Source organism: Ooceraea biroi, chromosome 8 (genome assembly GCF_003672135.1).
Source record: "Ooceraea biroi isolate clonal line C1 chromosome 8, Obir_v5.4, whole genome shotgun sequence".
Classification (NCBI taxonomy): domain Eukaryota; kingdom Metazoa; phylum Arthropoda; class Insecta; order Hymenoptera; family Formicidae; genus Ooceraea; species Ooceraea biroi.
In genome coordinates, this window is record NC_039513.1 from 3,010,669 (window position 1) to 3,036,426 (window position 25,758).

Here is a 25,758-nt window from a genome sequence, read left to right on the forward strand (position 1 = left end):
CTCGGATGAAACAAAAAAAGATTACAAGAATAGAAACATTATGAAAATATTCTGTTTAATTTTGTTTCATTTCGCTATTCGATGTGGTAAACGCATCGGATATTGTTATCTAACCGGTAAAACGTTAATCGCCAAATTAACGGTGCCGAGTAACAATGAGATGGGCGATGCGAAAGTAATTAGCCGGCGCGTCCAGCGATGGAACAGAGCGACGAGGTGCACCGCTGCGCCCAATGATGCGATCGAAGTGCATCGGCCTCCCGGAGAGAGAAGCAGAGAAAAAGAGGGAGGGCGAGAAAGAGAGAGGGCGAGAGAAGGCAGACCGGACGTTCGTCCGCTATTGCTACTCTGTCGGCGGCACGCATCCGGCACAAAGAGAGTAAGCGTATATCACGTTGCGGGTCTGGGAAAGAAGCGTCCTTCCTTCCTTCCTCTCTCGTTCTCTTCGTCTTCGATCCTGGTTCATCCTCTTCGTCCGGTGTCTCTATTCGTTTTCGTGTAAACGAACGAGTGGAGGCTTCCTTATACTGGGCCGCATTATCGTAATAGCCTCGGCAGATTAGGATTCGCGCTGTGCGCGATCAGGTGCCCTACCGAAAAACCTGTATCTCACGGCACCGGTTTGGTGCACGCGCGTATCCGTGTGCCCCTCGCACAGCCGAGCCGGTAGCGTACCCGGACCCCAATCGGCTGCGGTGCGGTCTATCGCGTGCAGTAAGGTCAGTAGCGTAGCCATGGATAGATTGCTATACCTGACTCGACCGAGACGATTTTAGACGACTTTGGACGAATCATATACCTTATGATTCGTTATGATGACACTTTGTGACGAGGATAACGTTATCGGTGACAAACGAGGGTGAGAGAAGCGTCGATCATTCGAGCGGTAGCAGCTTATAAAACTCGTCGACTTCCCACGGTCTCTGTATCTGTCATTATATTTGGATATTGAGATACATCGATATTTCCAAATTGCTATTCACGGCACGATCGATAGATTTACTTTTGACATTTACTGCAGCAATCTTGACATCGTTATCATCGATAAAAAGCAGTTGATATATTCTTATACTGAATTAAAATAAAATTAATTTCTGATTTATGCCAAAGGCACCATCACTCGTATTATTATAATTCTTGTATTACGAGTAACCTGAAAAATTCTGAGACACGAGAGAATCAATATTGACTTTGTTGTCACCTGATAACGTGATTCGCCGTGCGGTGCCCTTCAGTTACACGCCATTGTGCGCGCTCGCTGTCTGTGTATCGCGCGTCGAGGAAGAAGAACGAACGACGAAGGAACGAACGAACGAGCGAGAAAAAGAAAGAGCGAGAGGGAACAAAAGGACGAAGGTTTTCGCCGATGGCGTACCCGAGGATACTTAAGGAGGGAGCCAGACCAGCCTCTCTTCCCAGAAGGGAAGTGGCGTTTCGCTGTCGGCGAAACGGGAGTCGAGAGGAAGATGGAGAAAGAAAGCGAGATACGTATGCACGTGAGGAAGAGGAGGCAATTTACCGGGCTATCTTCCCAGGTGATGCTGTTACGAGTTCCGAAAACGCCGATCTTCGCACGCTACGAGCATACGTACAGAATCGAATGTGCGCCGCTACGTTCGATCTCAAGCTCGCTGCAATCGCCACACGAACACGAGCCCTATCAGAGACAAATCGATTTGTAAGCCTGATGATAAGCGAAATCACGTTTCTGTAGATCACGTGAGGTGACAAATAATTTTATCTTTTCTGATGTGGACTCGAATCTCAAAGTATGATAATTGCCAGGAACGGCAACTGGAAGCATGTAATGTAAGTAACAACTATACGCAACAACATTTTTTTCTAATTTTTCGAATCATGCGGAAAATTATATCGATTTAATGCATAACACAAATTCTCACAGGTACGCGCGGAATCGAGCCGCGTTTGCATTCCGCAAGAAGATGGTTACGTTTTTCGCGCTGCCGGTGCGTATCGACGAAGTTACGACTTCCTGCTGCTGTTTCCCCCGGACGTGTCAGAACGAGCATTGCTACCACGGGAGATCGCTACTGTTGCTCGTCTCTACTTGACCACGGTCCGCGCACGTATACACCCGGTAAACAGCCGGTGTGCTCGAGGCCAGACCGATTCAAGGTATTCATTAACGACGAGCAGCGCCGGCGCGTAGCAGACATTTTCTATTGTTCATTCAGAAACGAGCGCGGCCGCCCGAAGAGGGATAGCCCTGAAGAGAGAGAACGAGGCAAGGAGAAAGAGAGACGGCTGATAGCCAGCGGCGGCGTTGCTTCCACCCGACCGCTTCACATCGCGCGGTGTTCTTGCGCGAAAAAAACGGCGCAACGATTATTTAGCGAAATGGATCGTAAAATTCGAACACGGCGAATCGACTTCCGAAACGGCCCGCTCGCAGCGAATTATCCGGAATGCACATTTCGGAAGCAAGGCTTCTCCCTTTCGCCAGAAACGAGAGAGACGCGTAAACTTTCAGCGACTTTGACTTCACGTTATTATACGACGATTCATATAAAATCGGAACGGTAATCGAGAATTAATCTAAATCTATTTTGCTCTCGATTTTGAGATCGTACTTTCGCCGAATTTGTGGAAAGTGGACGGATCCTTACGCTCTCCACTGACCCCCTCGATCGTGAAGATGCGCAGCGGCGAAAACCGCCAGCTTTTTCTCTCACAGTTGACACGTGGAGTGCCGGCTGAAGAAGGCGGCCAATTATCGCCGTCATTATTATCATGCGAAAGGAGGCAGGTGCGCTCTCCTGAGTGCATCAGGCGATGTGCAGCAAACGAGTCGCGGAGTGCAACGGTGCCCCCATTCGTGAGCGAGAGAGAGCGAGAGCGAGTGAGAGAGAGAGAAAGAGAGAGCTACCAGCCACCAGGGGAAAAGCGGTTGACAATCGACGGTGACGTAAGTCACGTATGGAGCCACGATGATCGTGGCACGATCACTGGTGGGGTGTCTCATATACGGGTACGATGCGTGCGCGTGCGTATAAGCACCGAAGCGAGTTAACGCGCGCCACCCTATCAATTGGATATGAATAGAGACGTTCAAGTGTCAGTCCAGCCAACGTGCCCCGGATATGTTTAGTCGGCGCAATGGAAAGGTGCAACAAGCAGAATTATACGCTAAAAATAGCACACTTTGATTCAACGATGAATCTTTAAACGAATCTCCAATTGAGCAGACAGAAATTAATTGGACGTTAAAAAGGAACGAATTCTGATCAATCAATGTCATTGTCAGAAAATGAGAATCTTCGACAAATCAAGAGACTCAATATTGTCATTAAAAAAGTCAATATTGAGAATTACAAAATAATGGAATATGATAAATAATCGACGGCGATAAGTGAGTGAATCGATTTAAATTCTTTGCAGCAGAGAATGCATTCGCACGATCCTTCATAAAGATACACATATCGATGATCGCGACGAACGGAGCTCGTCCACTCGTTAGTTAACGAGCCGCCGGCGCTATTATATAGGAATTGTTAGGAACGTGGCGCTTTCCTGAATGCGCGCGTTAAGGAGGCGTTTAACAGTACCTCGACTGGGAAAGATCTCCCGCGATCTCCATTTAATACTTTACCACACGCGTTATCCCATAACGCGCACACCTCATAATAGCGCCGTTGGTTCACCGCGAACGAAGGAACGAATGAACCAGTCAACGGCGAAAGAGAGACAGAGAGAAGCCTTCCTCCTTCTTTCTTCTGCTCCATCCCGCTGGCGCTAAGGCGGATGAATGAAGGAAAGGAAGAGTAGTAATCCGATCGGCCTCACCAAAACGAGCAACAACCTGAGCACACCGAGGCGGATGTCGGTGAACGTCGTCATTAGCGACAAAGGGAACTGGTTCGCGTATAATAGTGCCACTTCTAGTACGAGCAAGGGATCGATCAATCGGTTCGCCGGTTGCACTTTTATCGACACATGTAATCGTTCGGGCGCACAACGCCTGCTCAGAGAGATTTATAAATAACATTGTACATCAGCGAGCATAAAATTAGCTCGAAATAATAAAAGGGTAGATTTAAAAATCACTCGATATTTATTTAAAGTAGATTCTTATTTTTAGTTACAACGTTTTGCGCAAATCGTGTGTGCAAATCGCGTGCGCACGAACACTGTAAATAGAATCGACTCTTTGTTCCTTCCTTTCTTGTAGGAGCAATAATAAGCAATGTTCAGCCTGAAATATGAGAAATCAGTTCTGTAAGATCGAGAATACGATCTTACACGCCTCTTGTTACGGTCCCTCGCGGCTGCGATCGTCCTTGAGGAACGTCGCGACCGACAACGGTGCCGACGGTAATTAAAACGGCGGGCGAGCAGATTCCCACGAAAATTTCGCGACACGCGACGCGAAGCGAGGGAACGCAACTGCACGGAGCGCGCGCGAGCGATCCAAGCGCAGGTGCAGCAGCGCGACGCGTGCACCGGCACGCACATACGCATGACGCAACGCAATGTGACGCGGATTGTGCGTGTGCGTGTGTGCGTATATGCGGCAAAAAGGAGGAAGAGGGTCGTCCAAAAGGGAAGGAGGCGAGAACGCAAGAGGAGAGTTGCGGCGACGGCGGGAGGTTGGCGTTCGCCTGAGAAAGGAAGCAGCATCCGAGCAATGCGGCAATAAAGGGCTCGTTTCGCCGGTGCGTCACGGGTATTATGTCGTGCCCGAAGCAGTGCGGTAGACGGAGCGCGATGTAAGCGGTGGGGTAATCGCGATAAAGACTCGGGGTGGATGGTAGTGTATCCCGAGGACATGATGTTCGGTACGCAACAAACGAGCTGGCCGTGGATAGCGTGGATGCACATGTGTTGGTCCATCCTGCGGTCAAAATCAATTTCGCTGAACAAGTCAATATGTCGTGCGTTCGTTTTTACTCCAATTTCAGCCTAATGTTGCAAGTCGAACATGCTTAGCGCACGTTGAGCGATTTATCTTCTTCAGTTTGAAGAATTTGAATAAAATTCTAAAAAACACAAGTTTGTCACTCGTAAATTATTCTGTCCGAAAGTTTGCCGAAAAGTAATACGAAGGACCATTATGGTCCGACATAAATCAAGACGTCGAGGTTACTAAGTATTAGACATAATGATCATTGCATCTTTCACCGAAGTGAAAGTGCGGTCAATTTTCAAACCAGGAAAATCCTCGAGCATCTCCATTTATCTTCATTATGCTTCCTAATCGATATTATGATACGGTCATTCTCCATGGGATTTTGGCAATTTTCCCTAGGTATGTATCTCCGTTAGATCTTTTATCCCGTAGATCCTTTGTTTATGATTTAGGTCTTTGCCTCGGTCTGCCTATTTGCTTAACGGTACCCGACGTAGAATAATTGACAAATTACAACGGATGGTAATGAGCACATCTGTGTCTTATGCGATACGGTAAGCAAACGGAACGGGAGATTTTGATACATCGATGATTTCGTGTAACATCTGCGTGCTGAGGAATGAATCGCAGGCGCCGAAATGCGGTAGCGTGCACAAAATAAGCAGTATGTCAACGATAAAGTCCAGAAACCAGAAGTTTGCTGCAATGTGAGCGTTAACACCAGCGTTATAGGTTTTGGCGACTCGACGTGTTAGACCGAAAAAGATCAGACGACGATCGTCTTCAGCGGAAAGTATTTATCGTAAAAAATGGAGTCGCATTCCTAATGACGCGACGCAGGCCAAATCGTGAAGATGGTTTTTGCTCTCTCGGCGATCCGTCGTTGAATCTTCATTTATTTGGACGGATAAAGTCATATGTGCATGGAGGTATCTCGAAAGAACGCAGCACGTTCGACGTGGCCAAATATACAGAACGACGCGAGAAATGAGCTGTGTTCTCAACGTAAGCAAGTTTTATTAGTGACATTAACGTACACGAAGACGCGCGATATCTTTGACTGTACCCGTTAGTCCCTCGGAACGGTGTACTTCTCGCCCGCGTAACTCGGTACTTTCTCGACCCAATCGTGAACCGATCTGTACTTGGTACCGTGTACGAACACCGTACGCAAACTCGTTCGCATCACGAGCGGTCGCTTCCTCGTGCGCTCTCCTTGTTCTCGCGCACGAGAGGCGGGGCGGTTAAGTAACGGCGATGTTCACGCGGTAAGATCGAGTAATGTCCGCGCGGCGTGGCGCCGAAACAGTTAAATTCGGTTAATTGGCCGAAGCCGCGCCAACCGCCGTCGGCGGCCACCGGCGTTAGGTGATACGGAGAAAAGCGTAACGTCGGCGTTACGACGCCGACGCACACGCGCGTGTACGTGAGACACGCATGAGGGCGCGTGGTGGCCGCGCCGCGCTATGCAGCTTCCGCTTCTTCGCCGTCGGCCGATTCTAATTGCCGGGGTCCGCGCCCGGCCCGGGGAAGACATTAAGCGGTCTCGCTCTTTTTACCCCGTTTTAGAGTCGGTCTCGAGAGTGAACCGAGTAAGGCGGATACGCGCGCGCGAGCGCGTGCAAAGAACGGTTTTTCCGGCGCGTTATTTTACGCGTCGCACCCGCCTGATGAGACGTCGAGAATCCGTTCCCCATTCAAAATCGGGATTAGTCCGGCCCAGGTCGGAGTGACGAACAATTTTCCAGAATTTTCCCTTCGTTCTCAGTCGTTCGAATTCTCGAAATGAATCAGAGATGACAAGTCTCCGATTCCGTCGAAAGGACAAAGTTAGTGCCAAGTTCGAGAACGATTCACGGTAGGTTGGGTCGGTTAGAGTCGTTGGATGTGCGCTCGTATATACTCGGTGTCAAGTTACTTCAGCATGATGGAAGATGGGTGTACTACGGTTACACAGGAAGGAAACACTAGTGCCACCGTCACCGCCGTCACCACCGCCGCTGCCCGGTGGTATCCATCTCTCTTCTCCTTGCTCTCACTTTCCTCCCTCCCGCAGCTCCTGGCCGCGACACACCACGCTATGACACAACGGAGACGCGTTGCCGTAATAGCGCGGTTACAAACGAGGAAAGACCAACAGCAATAGAGGCTGCTGAATAGAACAATGAAAATGCGACGATTGTTTGCCAGGACAACGACCGACCCTACACCGTCGTCATCGTCGTCGTCGTCGGACGTAAGATTCATTGAATTACGTGTAAGTACATGAAAGATAAAAGCGTTTATCATAAATTATGGAAAGATATGTAAATTGTAGATAAACATCGTATCTATATTATTTTGAGGCAAATAAGAGCGCTATCGAACGCTAAAAGTGATAAGTATGACGCCGGAGGGAGAAATCGATCCAGTCTTCCTCTCGGATGTTTCAAAAGGATATGGAGGATCAAGAGCTTGACGAGAAAAGAAGACGACGAAGGAGGAAGAGTAAGGCCGGAGGATATGCGACGTCTCTGGTAAATGTCACGCCCAGAGACCGGAAGTGTCTTCTTGACTGGTCCACGGTGCGCGAGACACCGTGTCTGGCTCGGGGGGCCAGCTGGACCACACATGCCCACCCGATCTTCCTGCCTTCCCTCCTTCCTTCCTCGTGGTATTAAAAACGCGCCCGACGTCGCGCTTCTAGGACTAATTTTACGATAATCCTTCGTCATCCCGCTTTTTACGAGCGCGTGCGCGAGCACGCACGCACTCGTGCCCAGCACGATGATACGCGTTACAACACAAGGGCGATCTAAAAAAAAAGAGAGAGAGAAAGGCTGCATGCTCACCGGCTGACTGGTGCGTGCTGTTGTTCGAGTCGTGATAAGCTTCGACTATCAGCGAGAATGTACCCTGTGAACAGAAAAAGAAGACTGCGTGAGCTCCGTGATGCTTCAAGATGAAAACCATCGAACATTGTTCGGTGGTCCTTGGAGGGTAAAAACAAATATTAAAGAAAGATTTAAGAAAAAATTAATTTCTCCCAATTTAAGAGTCTCGTGTATGTCTAATTCTAATAAATAAGACACACAAATGTTTTGACAGTGACTCGTGCATACTTTCGGAATAACGGGGAAAATGCTTCGGCGATAAAAGGGTTAATAACAAATTAAACGTTTCGCGGCATGCTGCGTCACGTGCACACCTGCCACGCGTTGCCACGCGTGCGCCCGGCCGTTCGGAGGGCCGTGCACGTGAGGTATAACCGAGGAGAAACGGTTACGCATCACTGGTAAAAGGGGGACAGAACTCGTAGAAGGCACTAGGGGACAGACACGCGCGAAAAACACCCCATTTCGCATTATCATCGGCTCACGAGGGGAACTCACCGGGGGTTGACTGCTGCCGCGACCACGTGACATCCTCGATATAAATCACGCGTCGCACTAAAGCGCACGTGCGGAGTATACCCACGTGAAAACTGCGACGAATGACCGATTACGCGCAAATGGCAGCGGAACATCGCCATATGTGAAACATCAACAGGCACTTTGCGTGAAGAGTTGTGTGCACCTCGTTTGCCTACATTGCCATACCGATATCGGAATGTCAAATATCTTTACAGCTAAGTTTCACATTAAAGCTAGCGCCAGACTATGCTGCTATGCGTAATTCGTGATTTGTAGAGATTCATTGGACATTCGGGAAAATTCGTTATTCGTCAGTGTAAATCTTTCACACTATTCGTGATTCGCAGTACATCATTCATAATTCGAATGGATTGATTCGCGTCCTTTGAGTTTCGTCAAAAAACCACTCGGCTAGTGAATCAGTGCGAATGGTGAATCGGACATGAAGAGAATTTGCGACGAATTTTCCCTTCATACTATTCACAAATATACGAATTACAAATCGCGCATAGTCTGGCGCTAGCTTAAGTCGTTGCTACCTGACATTTTGTTTTTCTATAATTCTATAATATCTGTAAATTCTGTAATAATATTACAGAAAAAGTGCATAAGGCACCATTTCGAGCGTAACAAAACTCGCGCATTGGATGCGGTGATGTAATAAGGTACAACACATGCATCGTCTGAAAACACGGAGCTGTTGCGCTTACTATGATAATGCGTCGTTTAATTATTAACGTCACACGGAACATGTAGCAGCAAACGTAGGAAGAGAGCGCAAACGCGCGGTATTACACACGACCTCGTTGTCGCCGTGGCCGCGCAGAGAATAATAAATGTTTATATCCGCTGAGACGTGGCCGTTCCCTCGTTTTGCCCGAGTTCCCGTAAACGAGACCCCGGTAATCCCGCGTGAATGCCATTTCGCGCATATGGAAATTTACGCGTTACGCGTCGCGCCGCCATTATTTCGCGAGCTTCCCTCTCGCGTACGCAATCTCGCCGTGCGAAATAGGTCCGAAGCAAAATGGTACACGGACAGAAATGGTTATATCGCAATGGTTATAATTGGAGACGTGTTTCGAAATAAATGTGTTAATGTTTGAACTCAAGGTTTTGAAACCGAAATAATATCTGTATAAATATTTAATTGGCCAACTTTCATGCTAACGAGTTATGAGAAAACGCGAGAGATGCCTGCATTTCGCTGAATAGCCCGTACGCGCGTATTGTCGACTAAAATTAACTCAATGGTATGCTGTACGCGCACGTAAGAGCAGGTACGCCGTTCGCCCTTCGTCGCGAAAGGGTTGAAGGACGCGGGAGCAATTTGTCTCTGCTAAAAAGCGACGGAGAGAGGAGAGGGAGGGAAAGAGAGGAGGGGAGGGGCAGACAGGCAGGTTGTGCTGCACCTTTTACAGCGGGATACCGAATGTACGAGATGCGTCCGACCGGTCCACGGGTCTCATACGACACGCGAGAAGGGAGAAAAAGAGACCAACAAAAGGAAGTAGGAGCATAGTAGGCGTAGACGGAAGCGAGACGGGAACAGGGCTATACCGCCCTTTTCTCTCGCGGCAAGGACGCGTCTCGGGGTTTAGACGTGGAGTATATCTCCCGAAAAGGGGAGAAAAAGACGATCGGTCTCACATGCTAGAGCAACGAATCAAGCACGCGAAAGAGAGAAAAAGAGGGAACTGAGGAGGCGGAAAAGGGACAGAATAAATCGTCGAGAAGACAAATGCCACCGTGATCGCCCGCTAATTTATTACGGGGGATCGGAATGAAATCGGCGAAGAATCGCGGTCGGGCGTTTGAAAAAAGGCGCGGTTCTCTTCGCGAGACAATGCGTCGGCATGTACGTGTGTACGTGTGTATGTGCACACCGGTAGCGGCGATTGCCGGCGACGAATCTCGCGGAAGGAGGAGGAGAAATCCACAGGACGATAAAGACGATCGAGGAAGGATCCCGAGAGGGAAGAAGGGAAAACGCGTCCGCTCGTCCTGGCGATTCTCTTCCTCGCGGACGCGGAATGACGATGGAGTGAGAGAGAGACAGAGAGAATGAGAGGATGAATCGGAGAGGTCCTCGATGCCGATGGACGAGCGGATCGGCGAGAGGAGAGAGCGGTGAAACCGGCGGCGCGCGAGAGAGCGAGAGGTGGCAGGCGCGGCTGACGTGGCAGAGCGAGAGAGATAGCACGAATCGCTCACTCGGCAGTCGGTTCCCACGGCTGCGCAGCATACCTCCACCTTCTCTCGCCTCTCTCTTCCCTTCTTCACCACCGACGGTCCGGGCCCCCGCCGCTCCATGTCGGTCGTCGTTCCTCCTCGGACCCGCGTGTGCTCCTCTTTCGATTTCTCTGTCTTTCTTTCTTTCTCTCTCTCTCTTTCTGTCCGTCTCTCGCACTCCTATTGTCTCGCTGCCTCGCTCGCACTCGCACGCAGACCCGTCCTTCTTCTCTCCTCCATCGAGGGATTCGCCTTCTCTTCCTTTCATCCGCTTCCTTTCTCCTTCTTACTCTTTCTCTGTTCGACTCGCGTTTCTTCACGTACGGCAGGACGTAGCTGCAATCTCGGAGCGCGTATATACGCGCGTATTAATCATCGCGGAAAACGGTCGCGGAGAAAGAGGAAGCGAGCGCGCGGAGAGCGAACGGTCGCATGTAAATGCACCGGCAGCGTCGACGGCGATGCCGGCGGCAGGGTGTCGTCGTCGCTCGTTAACCACAGTTTCCTCTTCCTCCTTTCCATAGATGAGCGCGGCCGCGAAAATTTCGCCGCCGCGGAAACGCGTTGCCTAACACCAGATGCCGGCGCGCCGGATTGGTATCTCTGGGAAACGCGTAAAAATAGCAGAGTCACGTGGACGAACATTATACATGATTGCAGCAGTTCCAATGCAGTCGATTTATTAAACGACAGAACGAGAGGAGGTTCGAGAATATCGCGAGCAAGAATGCGAAGGTCTAACGGAGGATATCGTGGAGGCTGTTGCATTTCGCGAGACAACGGAACAGCATCGCAAGCTGTATCGCGAGATCCGCGGGGAACCAGATTCGAACAGCCGAGCGAGATCCGAAAAGTAACACTACCACAGGTAAACGAAACCGGCTGTTGAAAATGGCTCTATTCCTTCCTCATTCGCCGTAATGCGAACAAAAGTCACGCTTTCACGGGCCATCCTTAATGTGAAACGATGCGGCTTGTTTTATTAATGCACGCTCCGATCGCGGGCCGGCCGTTACCGGTTCCTAACTTTCAACTCTTATTGTAATCGATCGCGAGCCGTTACGCGGAGGGATTCCACGATCGAAGTAAGAAATCAGAATGTTTCGGAGGAAGAATGTCACGGTTGTGGCTTCTTTTCTATAGTTTTGCAAGAGGCCTGTAGCAACGTGTTATACAATCTCGTTTTGGCAATCCGAAAGAACGCATTCTGCCCGCGAGTTAAGCCGGGACAAGCGAGACTCGCATGGGCAGCTCGAGCATAGTGGCAGCTGCTCTGTCGTTCGTGTCAAGCGACAGTGCATCGCCCAAGGGACGAACAGTTAATCGGTCGGTCAGTCAGTCAATAAGGTTCATCCGCGCGCGTGCATCAGCTGATGCGTACCTGCCTGATCACCACGTGACAAGGGTCCCGAAGAGAGGGTGAAGTGGAATACCACGCTCTCACACGTTACACATGTTACACATTCGCCAGCAGGGCAAAAGGGACAGTCTATAACAATTGGCACGTAGGCAGTGATGTCACGTAGCATGGGGTTCCGTCCGAACTCCGGAGAGGGAGGGGGGGAGGGATCATGAATCGACTGCGAATACCTGGCGTTGCGATCGAGCGGTTTCGGTTTTTGCCGAAACGATTTCTACTCACTCGCGGAAATAATTTGAAATCGATATAAGATTTTCGAATCGGCTAAAGAAAATTGCAGCATGATTTGCATTATGCACTTTGGATTATTTCTGACTGTTTGTCTACGTCGTTGTCTGTTGGTTTCTGGTTTTCATCGTTGCGCCGGATGCAGAGTACCAAACCTGCGAGTGGTCCCGACCGCGTGTCACGATTGTATCTTCCCTGACACACCTATCTCACACACGCGAAGGGCGGCAGACGGCAAGTAGCCTTGGGACAAAAACCTATTTTGCCATTATCGCGCGGGGCCCCTCTACTTAAGGATCTTTTATTTCGTTTTTTATACCGCTGGGGAGAGATGCGCGCGCGACAAAGGGGCGGCAGGAAACACGCCCGGGCCTGGGAGAGGAAACGGGTTAAGGAGCACTTCCGCGTAAATGGCGCCTACGGCGACGTCGTAATAAGAATCGGCGAGAGACGACGAGAGAGAGAGAGAGAGAGAAGAGACCGGAAGCATGGCGGGAAACTAAAAACGCAATGCCGTTACTCGAGACTGCACCGACTCGTCGCTTTTGCGCTTCCGTCGAATGAATCCGTGTCCGAACTCGAATCACGATGCGAAAGTTTCACCATCAAGTTGAAATCCGTCAATCGTTTAACAGAACTGACACATAATCAAATAAAATATGTATTAATTTTATGAATAGAGTAAATGCTGTTCACCCAATTGAACCCAAGTCGATCTCATTATATTAGGGATCTCAGGTTTTACTATTCCATGCTGTAGAATATGCACGCAAGAGAAAAGAAAATAGAAAGAGAAGAAGGACGGTCCACCGCGCGCACGAGGATCAGCCGGTAGGAAAAGAGGTCGATCGCGTGCGAGTCGCAAATCCGCGCGCGGCGAAACTAAAAATACGCACTCGGGAGTTTCGGGAACCGTGCGTCGCCGTCGCGTCGCGATGCTTCTTTTCCCTTGTCGTAATTTCTCGCTAAACGCTCCGTGCGTCGAAGCCGCGCCGCGCCACGTCGCGTCGCGATGCGCCGCCGCCCCGCTCAACCCGTTCGTTCGTTATTCGACCTTTCGCCGCTCATGCCTTCGTCTGAGATGCGAATCACGCAGCCTTTTCGGCCGTGGGACCCACGGCTCGCCCGTTCGCTGGTCGTTCTCGGGCCCCACCTTCCTCTTCCACCCCCCTTTCCATGATTCCCCGCTTTTGCGGCCCCCTCATCTTCCTCTCACTGTTCCTCCCCCGAGTCTCGGTCTCGCAATCGCGTTTCGATGCGAAAATGCACTTGCGGATGCTACTATGGCATCCTTTACATTATTTGATACTATATTGCGTTTTTATTGATTTTTGATAATAACTTTAGCTGTTATCGATGATCCAGATATCAATTCCGCGAAAGGATTTATCGTGAAATGAAGTCATGGCGTAATCTGCCGAGACAGACAGGGGATTCTTGGATAACATGATGAAAAGCGAAAAGGAAAAAATGGAGAGCACGCGCGGAAAATCGCCGAGCTAGCACCGCGCTCGCGGAGCGCGCGCGCAACGAACAAGCACAGTAGCCGCACTGTCGCGAGTCGCCTCGTGCTGTTTTAATAAGGCGGCTCGTATACACGAACATAAGCCAATTAAGGCGAGCGCATAAGAGGCCGCGGCGCGCACGCATGCACGTACGCACGCGGGCACGCACGCATAAGAGATTGCAGCGTCTACGAAGGTTACGATTACGTATTGCGACGCGCGGCATCGACATACACCGAGCAACATATTTTTACATGCCACGCATGGTATTCCTCTTCATTAAAAAAAAGATATTTCTTCACGGAGTCATCAAAAAATATTTTATACGAAGAGATATTAAAATAAAAAAAAAATTATTAAGTTTCTCGTTGAATGTAAAATCGAGTTGTTTTCGAAATGATGCTTAGAAAATATTTTCCCGCGTCGAAATCAGAGGTCAAGTGTACTCGTCACGTGAAACGACGATTCAATGATTTATTTTCGATTTCGTCCCAGTTGCGAGACCACTAATCAAGCGGAGACATCTAAATGAACCTGTCCGACGACCCGGCGAGGGAGAGAACGTTAATTCGCGACGTCTCGGTCGCGCACGGTATGGAAGTGATTTACTACGCGCGTTGCACGTAACTGTTATTTATAGGGGCTATTTTATCGGTTCTCGTTCGTCTAATACTCGCGCACGTATACCTTGAGCGAGTCGCCAGTCATTTTACTAATTGCGGACTCGGCCATAATCAGCCGCGGCAACAACGCGTTAATTCACTTTTTCCCGTGGTCGTTGATTACATTGCGCGATCGCGACGTAACGAAGCAAGTCGATTTTGTGCAACTTACCCGTTGAGATACAGTAAACAAAAAACCTGACATATAAATTACTTAGTACCGATAAATACCCATGCATATACATATCAGCATTAATTACATTACTCTCTGGTAACAATCCCAAAGTTGTTTCACTCAACTGCTCCTCTTCGCGTAAAATTGATTTTACGAGATTTAAAGTGTAACTAACGGCGTTCGCGCTTTCAAACTACAAAAATAAATCGGACACTCTAAATAGCGATTGCGGCTTACGTGGGATTCGAGCTATTTCGCTGAGTAAGTCAGTGATATCCGGAACGCCCGCCCGGAAATCGACCCAGGAACCGCCGAAAGCTCGTTCGAACTACGACCGGTCGCCAGCCGGTCGCCGCCTTCTGAGAATCCGAGAGGCGCTACTGACGTTTCGTTTGATGCTACATCAAAGCCGCCGGGCAGAGAATATCGGCAACCGCTCTCGGGATAATTTCGACCTCGGTACGCCGCGCGATAATCCTATCAGCCCCGCAGGCTGCGGGTTCGAAGCATCGACCGTAAATGTCGAGGAACGCGCGTGCCCCGTACCATCCGGACGTGTACGAAAGAGAGCGAGAAAGCGAACTCATTTTGCCTTCGGGTAGAGTCCCATCGAGCGTACAATGCACACAAACCGACAGATGTGCACGTAATACCTCGAAAACATATTAAGTGAATTAATTAATTAATTATGCAAATTCCTTTAAATGCATAACAATGATTATAGAGAAATGCTCAAAGAAAGAGAAAGAGAACGAATGAAGAGCGCCAATCGATGAAAAAGAGAAAGAGAAGCGCTCGTTAGAGATGCGAGAAGCGCCATATGGGTTAGTAAATTTAACTCCGCTTGCGAGAAAGTCAAGGAGAGCAAAAGAGATGAGCGCGCGAGGGAGAAAGAGAGAGAGCACGTGGGAAGTGTGTAGAGGAGGCGCAAAAGGTCCCGGCCATCTGCTGCCGACGGCGGCCCTGCGGAGCGACGGTCTCATAGTCAGAACCATAGTCAGAAATGAACACCGACACGAGAGGATCGACGTGCGCCCAGGGATGCAGCATTGGGCGTTACTCGTCGGTTTTAGCACAATGGCCCGGTTTGCATTGACGCATCTACAAACCGTAAAGCGAACCATGTTCTCTCTCCGCGCCTCTGTCTGACGCCTCTCTCCAAGCAAACACTCCGCACATTCACAGTCCAGTCTATTTTTTTCCGCCGCATCATACGTGTATCGAATCAATTAGAAATGCGCGAAACCCGATATCACGTAAGTTCCGCACGCGTTACAGGCAACTTGGACGCAGACCTATTTTCAGATCAGTATGCTTAACACGATAAATAAATATTTAAGAAACATTTTGTGAATATTCAACAAGCATTGTGGACAATCACGTTATATCATTAAGTCCTTGACGTTTTATATAATATTGTCTTAAGATCGCGCAACGAATTCCTTTCTTCAGCTTATTAATGCTGCATATATAATATCGATTCTAGATCACAGTTTGAGTATTCCCACAAAACGTGACATAGATTACTGAATAGAAGTGTCTAATTTTAATTTCCTGTTAGCCGTTTATCTCTCAAACATATATAAGTTATATTGTTTCTGTACCTCGCGATCTTCAATGGGATAATTTTTCTACTTTCGATCGTTCGATTAATTTTCTATTAGTGACCATAATCATACGAGAGGCGAATGCCATGCATTTCGTTCGGCGCCTATGAGAACCAAAGCATCACCAGCAACAGTAAGCAGCATCAACAACAGCAGGAGGGAAAGACAAGTGCTACTCTCCCCGTGTTGCACTCTCTCTTTTTCTCTCTGTTCTTCCGTGGCATCTGCCATCTGAGGTCTCTTCATCTCTCTCTCGCTCTCATCAACGGCTGCATGTGCACGCGTGCAAGCGACGCCAGCAGCACGCGTCGTGCATGCTACGCAAATGCAACCCCTATGCATGCGTTCTCTCGTTCCTTTAACACAATCAACCTGTCCTTACGCGGCGGCGCGGGCGATCTCATTGCAACGCGCGCGTTAAAGTAGGAAAGGAAATAAGCAGACGCGGGAGAGTACGTCGATCCTTACGCATCGAGCGGCCGGCGTGCGTTGCGCACACGCGAGGTACAAGTGCCTTATAAATACACGGACACTGAATACACGGACGAGCAGAAGAAAAAGGGAAAGGAAAGGGGAACTAACGACCCTTTTCGTTAATTGCGTGCGTCAAACGAGGCAGAAATCAAAGTCGTTGGCGAGCGAGCGGTCGCTGCGCCGACCTGTTGCAAGTGCAACGCGACCGGCGACGCGTGCAACGTCTTCCTCGACGTACCTCGTACTACACGATGCACTTCCTCGCGCGTACACGCGCCGGCCGCGTACACACGTGCAACGAAACCACATTGCTATAGGCATCGACCGGCCTACCGCGTTGTAAACATCGCGCGGCCTAATGCGCGCTTCAGACCCGCATGCGTAAGCCTCCAAGTGGTACAAGAAAATCCCTATTATTTTTAACGACACCGTTATTTCCGCAGTAATGCGGTATTTTTAATCACGGTCCCGCGAACGATTACGATAATGGCGTATTTATCCAGGCACTCCGCGACCCACGCCGCGCCGAGCCGGCAAATTGCAATCTCGATCTGCATGAGACACGACCTTCGGAAGCTAATAAACCGCGAACAGGTTTTCAATCATCGCATGCGAAACTCGTGGACAGCTTCCGCGCTAATTAATCAGTCGCTCGTGTCAAAACGAGAATGAGACTGTGTCGTTTTCCGAGAGATAGCATCTCGTGCACATCACAAAGGGCGGTCCCCCTTCTTTATCCACGCTTATGTTGTTCGAGACGTAATTTCTCTTGTGTTTTTAACACACGCACGCCAATTTCGCGTGTTTTTATTTCGAGCCTCGTTCACTAAAAACGAGCCGGTTAGCAATGCAATTAGACAAGTCCAATTAGCATCTATGACCGGTCAGACGGAAGTATTCTTTTCCGCACAGCCGCATTTCGCATTTTATCGATTTCCTCGGATTCGTCGTATCGGCGATACGTCTTGTTCGTTATGTTAACCATGAACACATCTAGTCGATCATAAAACATGTCGGTTTTATATAATCGCTGCTTACGAAAGTGTTCATATTCGTTAAAGTGAAAAATCCATGTCACTTCAATGATTCAAGGAGATTTCGTTATTACCATTCGTTTTACACAACGCGTCGCAGCTGATCAGTGTAAGTATGTGAAAATTATGCCGTTGCGTCAGTGATACATTAGCACGTAAAAATGATTATCTTTCGGTTTTTTGTCATCTTTATAGTTATGCATCGCCACGTATGCGACGTTACGTGAAACGGACTGTACTGTTATCTGTCACCACACGGTCGTCAACATTTCTTACTTCCCACATCGAAACCTTTATGCTAATCCGGCAAAAAGCCTCCAACGCACGCAAGCCGCACGCGAAACGTTTCTCGACATCGTGTATCGACACGTCTCGTGAAAGTTTATAAGTTATCGCGCATAATTCGACAATGATGTATCCCTTAGAATGTCGGATCGTTCTATCCTACGCATATACTAGGAACGATGTTTCGTGCAATTGTTACGGCAACGAGTCTTGTCACTACTAAACATCAATCACACCAAAGATTTCGCTCTTTCTCACAAACTTTCTCTCACTAAAATTTGTCCAACGTAACTTATTTTCCAGCATCAAACTTGAACAATTTTATATATGAAATTTCTATAAATATTTTAATCAAAATCTGTTTACGTGTGTATGTTAGTCTCAAGATATCACGTGTGAGCGAAAAATTTGTCTCGATTGAATACAATATGATACAGTATAATACAATAGAGGGAACTTACCGGCCACGTAAAATCGAACGGGAACCTGATGGGGTTGCTGAAGCTCGGTAGGGCGACGTTTGTGCTGAGGTTAACGACGTTTTCGCCGAGGACGGGCGTCACGACGTCGCCGTACGTGCATGGCGTCGTCGTGTCGATCTTCACCTGGTACTGTTTCAGGCAGACCCGGAACCTCGTCTTACAAACCCCCGAGCATTCGCCTGTTCTGGATGTGCTGCCGGAACAGCACTTGCCCAGGCTGTCCTTGCCGTACTCGTTTACGAAGGACTTTAGCCTCAGCTCGAACACCCCAGAGGCGTTCACCTGTAAAACACATATATTTCATTTCTACCAGCGAGAACATGCAGAAATATTGGCACATGTTTCATCTCGCCGACGCAACTTTCCAACGAGCCCGTGACAAATTCAAATGATGAACATCGAAATCTGATATTGAACTCGAAGGCCAGAAATGAGCGACGTTCATTATCACAAAGTAGTTATTTACAATCGAAATCGCTAAACATTAATTATAAGCCACGCGTCAACTTTCCAACATACATATGTTGATCGAAACCTGCATCGCAAGGACGATTGAAAATTAAAATCGCAATGATCAGACTCCGATAAAAAAAGAATATCACGAGAATTAAATTTAGAAACATCAATCTTGAAGATCGCTTCATGCGTACCATTTCTCGCAAACTTCCAATAAACGAATTTAGTTGCGAATATTAGAAATTACAAAAAGAGCATTCTTTGGGGGGCGTCGAATCTCGCGGGGCATCCAAAGCGTATCTTTAATAGGGTCCACGTGCAATCGTAATGCGATCTTAATAAGGTGGATCTGTTTTGCAGTCGGCGAATCATCATGAGACGCATGAAAAAGTGCTCGCTATCAAACGAGGCTCTCTCTTTCCTCCGCGAGACGGGAGACGTCGTCTCGTGCCCCACGACGTGAAACGCCGCAGGAGCACGTGTGCGCGCGCGTTTTTGCGGACGCGTGTCACGCACGTCTCCCAGGAGGAGAGAAAAGCGAGTTGACCCGACAAAAAGTGCACGTCCCCTTCTCTCGCTCGTTCGTCGCACGAGAAGCATATCCCGCGACATATCCATACAACGCCGGTGCTTCGCCATTATAATCCAATTACGAAAATACGTCACGAATAACCGCAGATTCGACGATTCATGTTTTTGTCCGCATCGATGTCACGCTTAGTTTAACCGCTTAGTTATCTCTTAGCTCCTTAGAACCGGAAATAGTGGTTAATGATTTTATAAAGATACAAAATAGCGCGTAATTATAAAAGTTGAAAATGATGGAAATTATTCATTATAACAGACGATATCGACAATGAAATATCTCTTTCTGTTATAAGATTATTCTTAGTTGGAGTATCAGGATTATCTCTTTAAACATCTTTTTAAATCTCGGATTATTTTGGTGAGCGAAGAAACGCGTAATTTGAGATGTAAAGAGAATCGGATTGAAAACTCCAGTTCTTCTTGCTGCTTGACGAATTGCCACTCGAGAGCTATTATTAAACCCGGCGGATATTCCTTTTGAAACGTGGATATAAACTGTCTGCAAAAAGAGGCCGACGGACTAAGCTCGTAAATGCATCAACGCTCTAGTTGGCTCGCAAAACGCTGCTTAACAATGAAATTACCAAGTACAAACTGGGTGCAAAGTGCAAAGCTAAAAACAAAAAAACAGCCAAACCAATAACGCATAACAACCAATTTTCGGCGACGTAAAATCATTATTTCCATTAAGAGACGCAATTATCGCACACTCATATAGCGAGTATAGAGCTATGTGAGACATAAATAGATAAAATTCTCGTGTTTTTAAATATCACATAATAAAAAGTAACTGCAACGAGATTACTAATATTCAATAAAACTGAACTCAATAAAGAATAATAATATCCTCAATAATGTCCTTGTCGGTGAAAAGCTTGAAAAATAAAAAGGACGAAACGAGGGAAGAAACTGAGGAAGTTGAGCAAAGTTTAACGAGGCTTCAAAGTATCGATACATCTACCAGCACCATGATTGAGCCGATATACCTGTAGACAGCGCATCGACGTCAAATATGTCTCTCATTTTTCCCATCTGCGTCGTCGCGACGCCGAGAATGCTCGATCACCGTGGACACAGTGAATCGCGTGTGTGCGTGCGTACGTATACAAGACGACGTGCACACGAATACGCTTCTGGGCGAAGCTTTCCACGAGATACCGTGCAACCGAGAACGAATGGCAAGTTCTTCAGCGAGGTCCGAGCTCGGCGTTAGTTTCCCTCTGATCGAGACTAAAGATCGTTTTTCGCGATGGTGTATCTCGCACGTCACTGACGCATGCATCACTGACCAATTCCGTGTAGTCGTAAACTATATCCGAATCAGCTGACACTACTGCATGGACATTATTACCGGTACATGTCGAGTGTATTAAATTTCCAATAATAAAAAATGCCATTTTTAAAAGTAATCTTTTTATCTATTTTTCGTAAGTGTACGTAGTCATAACTGTAAAAGTTTCTCAAGAAAATAACGCGTTCCGCGCGACCTTGCGCGACAGAAATAAATGTTTGTTGATGAATAAGTACAGTGCCGCGGAACGATTAACTCGCGGCAATCGACTATTTTTAAAAGCAAGCTGAATAACTTACGTTTCAGTCCATTTTTATGCATCATCAATAAATCGTGCTATGCATTTTTCCTTGATATTTATATGAATGCTAAATTACTTTGATTTCGTGCCCTTGCCGTACATTTATAACGTAACATGCTCACTTTAAACACAAACATCGTGTCAGTGTCGAACGAGCGCAGCGATAAAAATGGATCTTTGTTGCCAATCATTATCGCGCATCGCGTTTAAAGCGGACCGCCGATGCAACTCGTGTAGGTGGGCGAATCGTCCCGTTAATCTGCATCTCGCGAGGGCGAATGATTAAATGCGTGCGTGCGCGCGCTTTTACACGCGTCGTCGTACGGAGGGAGCACTATGCACGCACGCATGCACGCACACCTCGGAGCGCTGCTCTCACGATGAGGAATCTCATTTTTGGCGCGCTGGAAAGTTATTCTGGGAACGGAGAATGGCCGCCGCGTGTATTTACGGATACACACGTCGGGGCAACCGACGGTGCGTTTCGTCACACGCAAAACGATTTTCGCCGCCCGGGCCACCCTTCAGACGTCTTTGAGGCATGCCCCGATCGCGACGCAACTGACGTGCAACACCCTCAGAGAACACCGGAACGACGCGCCGGAAACAAAGGACCCGTTCGCGCCAATTCAACCGGCGGAAATCCCGCGAAGACTTCCGCGAAGATCGAGAGCAAGCGCGAGAGACGCGGTTTTAAGATCATCGCCGGTAGCAACGTCGGAAAGTGAGGGGAACAGACAGAAGCGGGGGGACTTGGACATTTCTAAAAGAGTGCATCCAAATTTAGAGTTGCGTACGCCGAATCCGCCGTTAGGGACAGTCTACTCCTCCGGATGGTGAGACGGGAAAAGAGTTTTATATGTATACTTGTGAAGGCGATATCGCCTGAAGGAAAGTGCCAAGTCAACCAGGATGAGTACGATATCACTGACAGACAAATTTTACGATTGAAAGACGAAGAAAAAATACATGGAACGGAGAGTAACTTTGAATAAAAGCGATATTTTTAGTAGCGATCTTAAGTATATCATTAATTCGATTCCAGAAATCGACGATTCCAAAATGAAAATCCTCAATTCATTTTTGCAAGTTTCAGCGAATATTATCAAAGCACAGTAAACATTGTTGAGAGATTGGCACGGAGGCACTTGAGCACACGAAGGATCGTAGTGCGCGAACAAGGATGAAGGAAGTGGAGGGACGCGAGGGGATCGGAGGAGACATCTCTCCCAGGAAGAATTCCCTCGGAATCCGCGCGGAGTGGCGCGTGGAGAAGAAAGTCTAGCGAGGAAGCGTATAATACGCAAAACGTTCTGGGCTTCTCATCTTGAATCTTAAAGAGATTCTAATCTAATTTATTATACAAAACAAAAATAAACGGAGGATTCTCTCACATCGTGCCTATCAATGAGAAATGTGACAGGTCGGAAAAATAAATCCAATGTTTCATCCCGCGTTTAGAAATAGAATATTAATATTCAATAAATAATATTTAATAAATATTAATATTAATATTCAAGAATTCAAAATTTTCCGCATCGCCATTATATTATAATATATATTTCCGCGTGTATATACATATATATCCCACAGAAAACTGTCATTCCCTAATGAACAAGCGAGTGCTACCACTACGAATCGTTAGAGGAATTTGCGATTGCAGTTGGCCATTAGAGAGCGAGAATTCAACGGGATCAGTCGTAAGAGCTCTTTTATCGCGCTATTGTGTATTTAGTCTTTCACGGAGGGTGCAAATGCCGGACGATGTTGATCGCGTTGAATAAACGCGGACGCGAAACGCGTTGAGCCGCTTCGCGCGGATAGATCGCACTTGCGCAAGTGCGCTATCCGAGCCTCTCGCAAGAGAGAGAGAATGTATTATGGATCATTATGAAACGCGAGTCGATTACGTCGAGTCTATTCCGATCTCTCGCGCACATCTGCGGCGCGGCGCCTTCCCTTTTTCTCGGCTACACAAAACGACGATGATCTGCGAGCCAATTTAGTACACGTACGTGTATATATACATAATATGCTACGTTTGCACATATATGTGTAATACGCATATTTCGTGCTTTCCTCCCCCTTCGCCCTTTCAAATCGATGCCGAAACATCATCGAGCCAAGCTCATTCATCGAATCGCGGCGCCCAAGGTCGCCAACATGGTGCGCGAGTTGACAAACCCTCTTGCCAATAGTATTAATTACCGCGGCACACGTGACGGGCACTATGGTTTACGAGAGGTATTCCCCTAGCTCGCGTACAACGCATAATTTCGAGGAATGCGCACGTTGTGTCATTTCCACGAATTTCAGAATTCCATTGTATCTAGTACATTTTACTTTCTTTGCAGTATCTTCCGAAAGGTATCCTTAATTCCGTATCCAGTGACATTGATTTTTGATATATCCTCCAACTAGCTCTTGGAACAATAATTTCGATCCTCCACGAGTGAAAAATACGCTTGAAATTTTATCCGCCTAAAGAGGAAAGGAGAGATGAGCCGAGCAAGTTTGGCCGATATTGCGGAAGCCGCAACGCGCGCGCCGGGCTTACTTTGATCTCGCCGAGTTTTTGGGTTAACGCTCACCCCGCAAAGGAGAGAAACAACGGCACTTACCGCTCGAGGCGTCGGCAGGAGACCGATGACGGCCGTCCACACGAGCATCGTGGTCCACATGTTGGCGCGTCGCGTATCCCACGGTGTTTACACGCCGCCGGCGCTTCCCCGGAAAGCGGAGGAGACGCGGATGTGAGGGCACCCCGTGCCCTGCTCGTCGCGTCCCGTCGGCGTTACCTAGTCGCCGCGACGCCACGGGGCTGCTGCATAGCCACGCACCGCGTGCCGCCGGTACCGTCGGTGTAGAGCGAGCCGTCGCCCGGGAACGGCGAACCGACCAACGGATAAACAAACGAACGAACGCGCGAACGAGTGAACGAGTGGCCGAACGGACCGTGTGGAACGCCGCGACGCGACGCGACGCGCGATTCGCGAGCGGAACCAACTCTCCGTTTTCCCACTGTGCACTGCGGCTGCGCGCGAGCGCCGCGCGATGTATCGCAAACGCGGTGTATACAATGAATTTAGCCGGCGGTGATGTACGCGCGGCACACTGTCGAGAGCGCGTCGCGCCGTACCGTTTGACCAACGTGATTCTACGATCTCACGCGCGGTTCTCACTTTTTGCACACTTGCCGTTGACACACTTTATTCCAATATCCGTGGGACGACGAGAAACGTTGAGAGAGAGAGACTCGCCGGGAGGGAACAACCTTCGCGTCCGCGTATATGTATTATACATGTAGCCGACAATGTAGTGTAGTCGCGAAGGATTCTCTCTCTCTGTCCACTGATGACTCTCGTAAATCTCCGATGTTTTCTTCTCCTTTCCTTTTCCGTGCGCGAGTCACGAGCGCGACGGATCCGTCGTGATCATACTTTTCTTAGAGCCAGCGAGTCAGCACTGACCGACGTTGAGTAACGAGCAAACAACGACGCTCTCGTTCTCGTCAATCGTCGCAACAACGACGAGCCGCGCACTGATCAACCGTCGTCACGCCGCGAGGAATACTCCCTCGGCGATCGGCAGCGGCGGCGGGGAAGGACACCTAGGGAGGGGATGCACGGTGTCCGGTGGTGGGACGGTCGCGGTGACGGTGGGGGAATCAAGGATACCCCGGCTCGACTCTCGCATGTGAGGAGTCGAGGATGAACGGGAGTCAATGCGCTCGTCGTCCACGGCGGAGGGGCCACCACTTCTCGCGTACGCTCGACCCAGAGGGGGGTGAGAAAGGGCCGGGTGGGGCGGGGAGGGGAGCAAACGAGAAGCGGAGAAGTTCACGCACGAGAGGGTACCACGACGAAAGTCACCACACCGCAGCCGGACTAGTACTCATTACCACGGCTCGAGGGATGTGCCGCACCGTCGTGAAAGTACCGGGTGAATCCAGAAGAGCGTACCACGTGATACAATATGCAATACGCTCGGTTGTCCCGCTTCGCCACTGGAAATCCTTTTCTTTCGGGGTTTTCCTCTCTCTTTTGTCTTTTCCGAGAGAGTTTCGAGTCGTTCCAACTCCTCTTTCCTTTCTTTCAGGAAAGAGTATCAATGGAACGTCACTGTCGTACTTCCCTCTTGTTTGAATCACTGTATTCACGCGCGGGTATTCGCCACTGACTGGCACGCTAGCGCCACAGCACGGCACTCACGAGAATCGTCCAAGCACTGTATCGGCGCGGGCCCAACGACAGATGGCGATCTCTCGCCTGCTCGCCCCGGCTCCCTCTCCTCGTCGCCTCTGGAGGGGTGGACGTAATCTCCGGTCCTTCTCCTACTCTCGCAAAACTATCTCCCTCGCTCACAATCAGCAGCAGGGGTTACCGCTACTGCTACTACTACTACTACTACTACTCCACCGTAATCGCGACAATACATGTAGACACGTGTTATCTGTGTGCGTGGGGTGAGTGGACGAGCGATCGCGCGCGCGCGTACTCATCACAACGTGCAACCCTCGACTGGAGGTAGCAAGACCGGGGGCACTCCTACTTATAATTGTGGTCCCGCCGGTTCCCCCCCCCGCCCGTGCAAGAGGGGGTAGGGGTTGTGTCCGCGACCGACCGAATCAGAGGGGTGATGGGTAGCGGCTGCGCCGGTGGTGCGACGCGTAGGCCAGCGGGGAGCGCGGGGTCCGCACGCCGGCATGAGGGGAGCGGCAGCGGACTGAGGGGGAAAAGGGGGCAATACGAAGAGGCAG

The 25,758-nt window shown here is 48.9% G+C and overlaps 1 protein-coding gene across 1 annotated transcript in view; it reads right to left on the reverse strand.

The window, feature by feature from the left end:
* Window positions 1–25,514, reverse strand: part of LOC105287804 (neurogenic locus protein delta) — a 41,847-nt gene extending 16,333 nt beyond the window's left edge. Inside the window, exons 1-3 of the mRNA XM_011353581.3 lie at window positions 23,621–25,514; window positions 18,343–18,645; window positions 7,699–7,762 (exon numbers count right to left, since the gene is read on the reverse strand). Of these exons, the coding sequence (XP_011351883.1) occupies window positions 7,699–7,762; window positions 18,343–18,645; window positions 23,621–23,680 (427 nt within the window). The 5' untranslated portion in view covers window positions 23,681–25,514. The remainder of the gene's footprint in view (window positions 1–7,698; window positions 7,763–18,342; window positions 18,646–23,620) is intronic.
* Window positions 25,515–25,758: the final 244 nt, after the last annotated feature.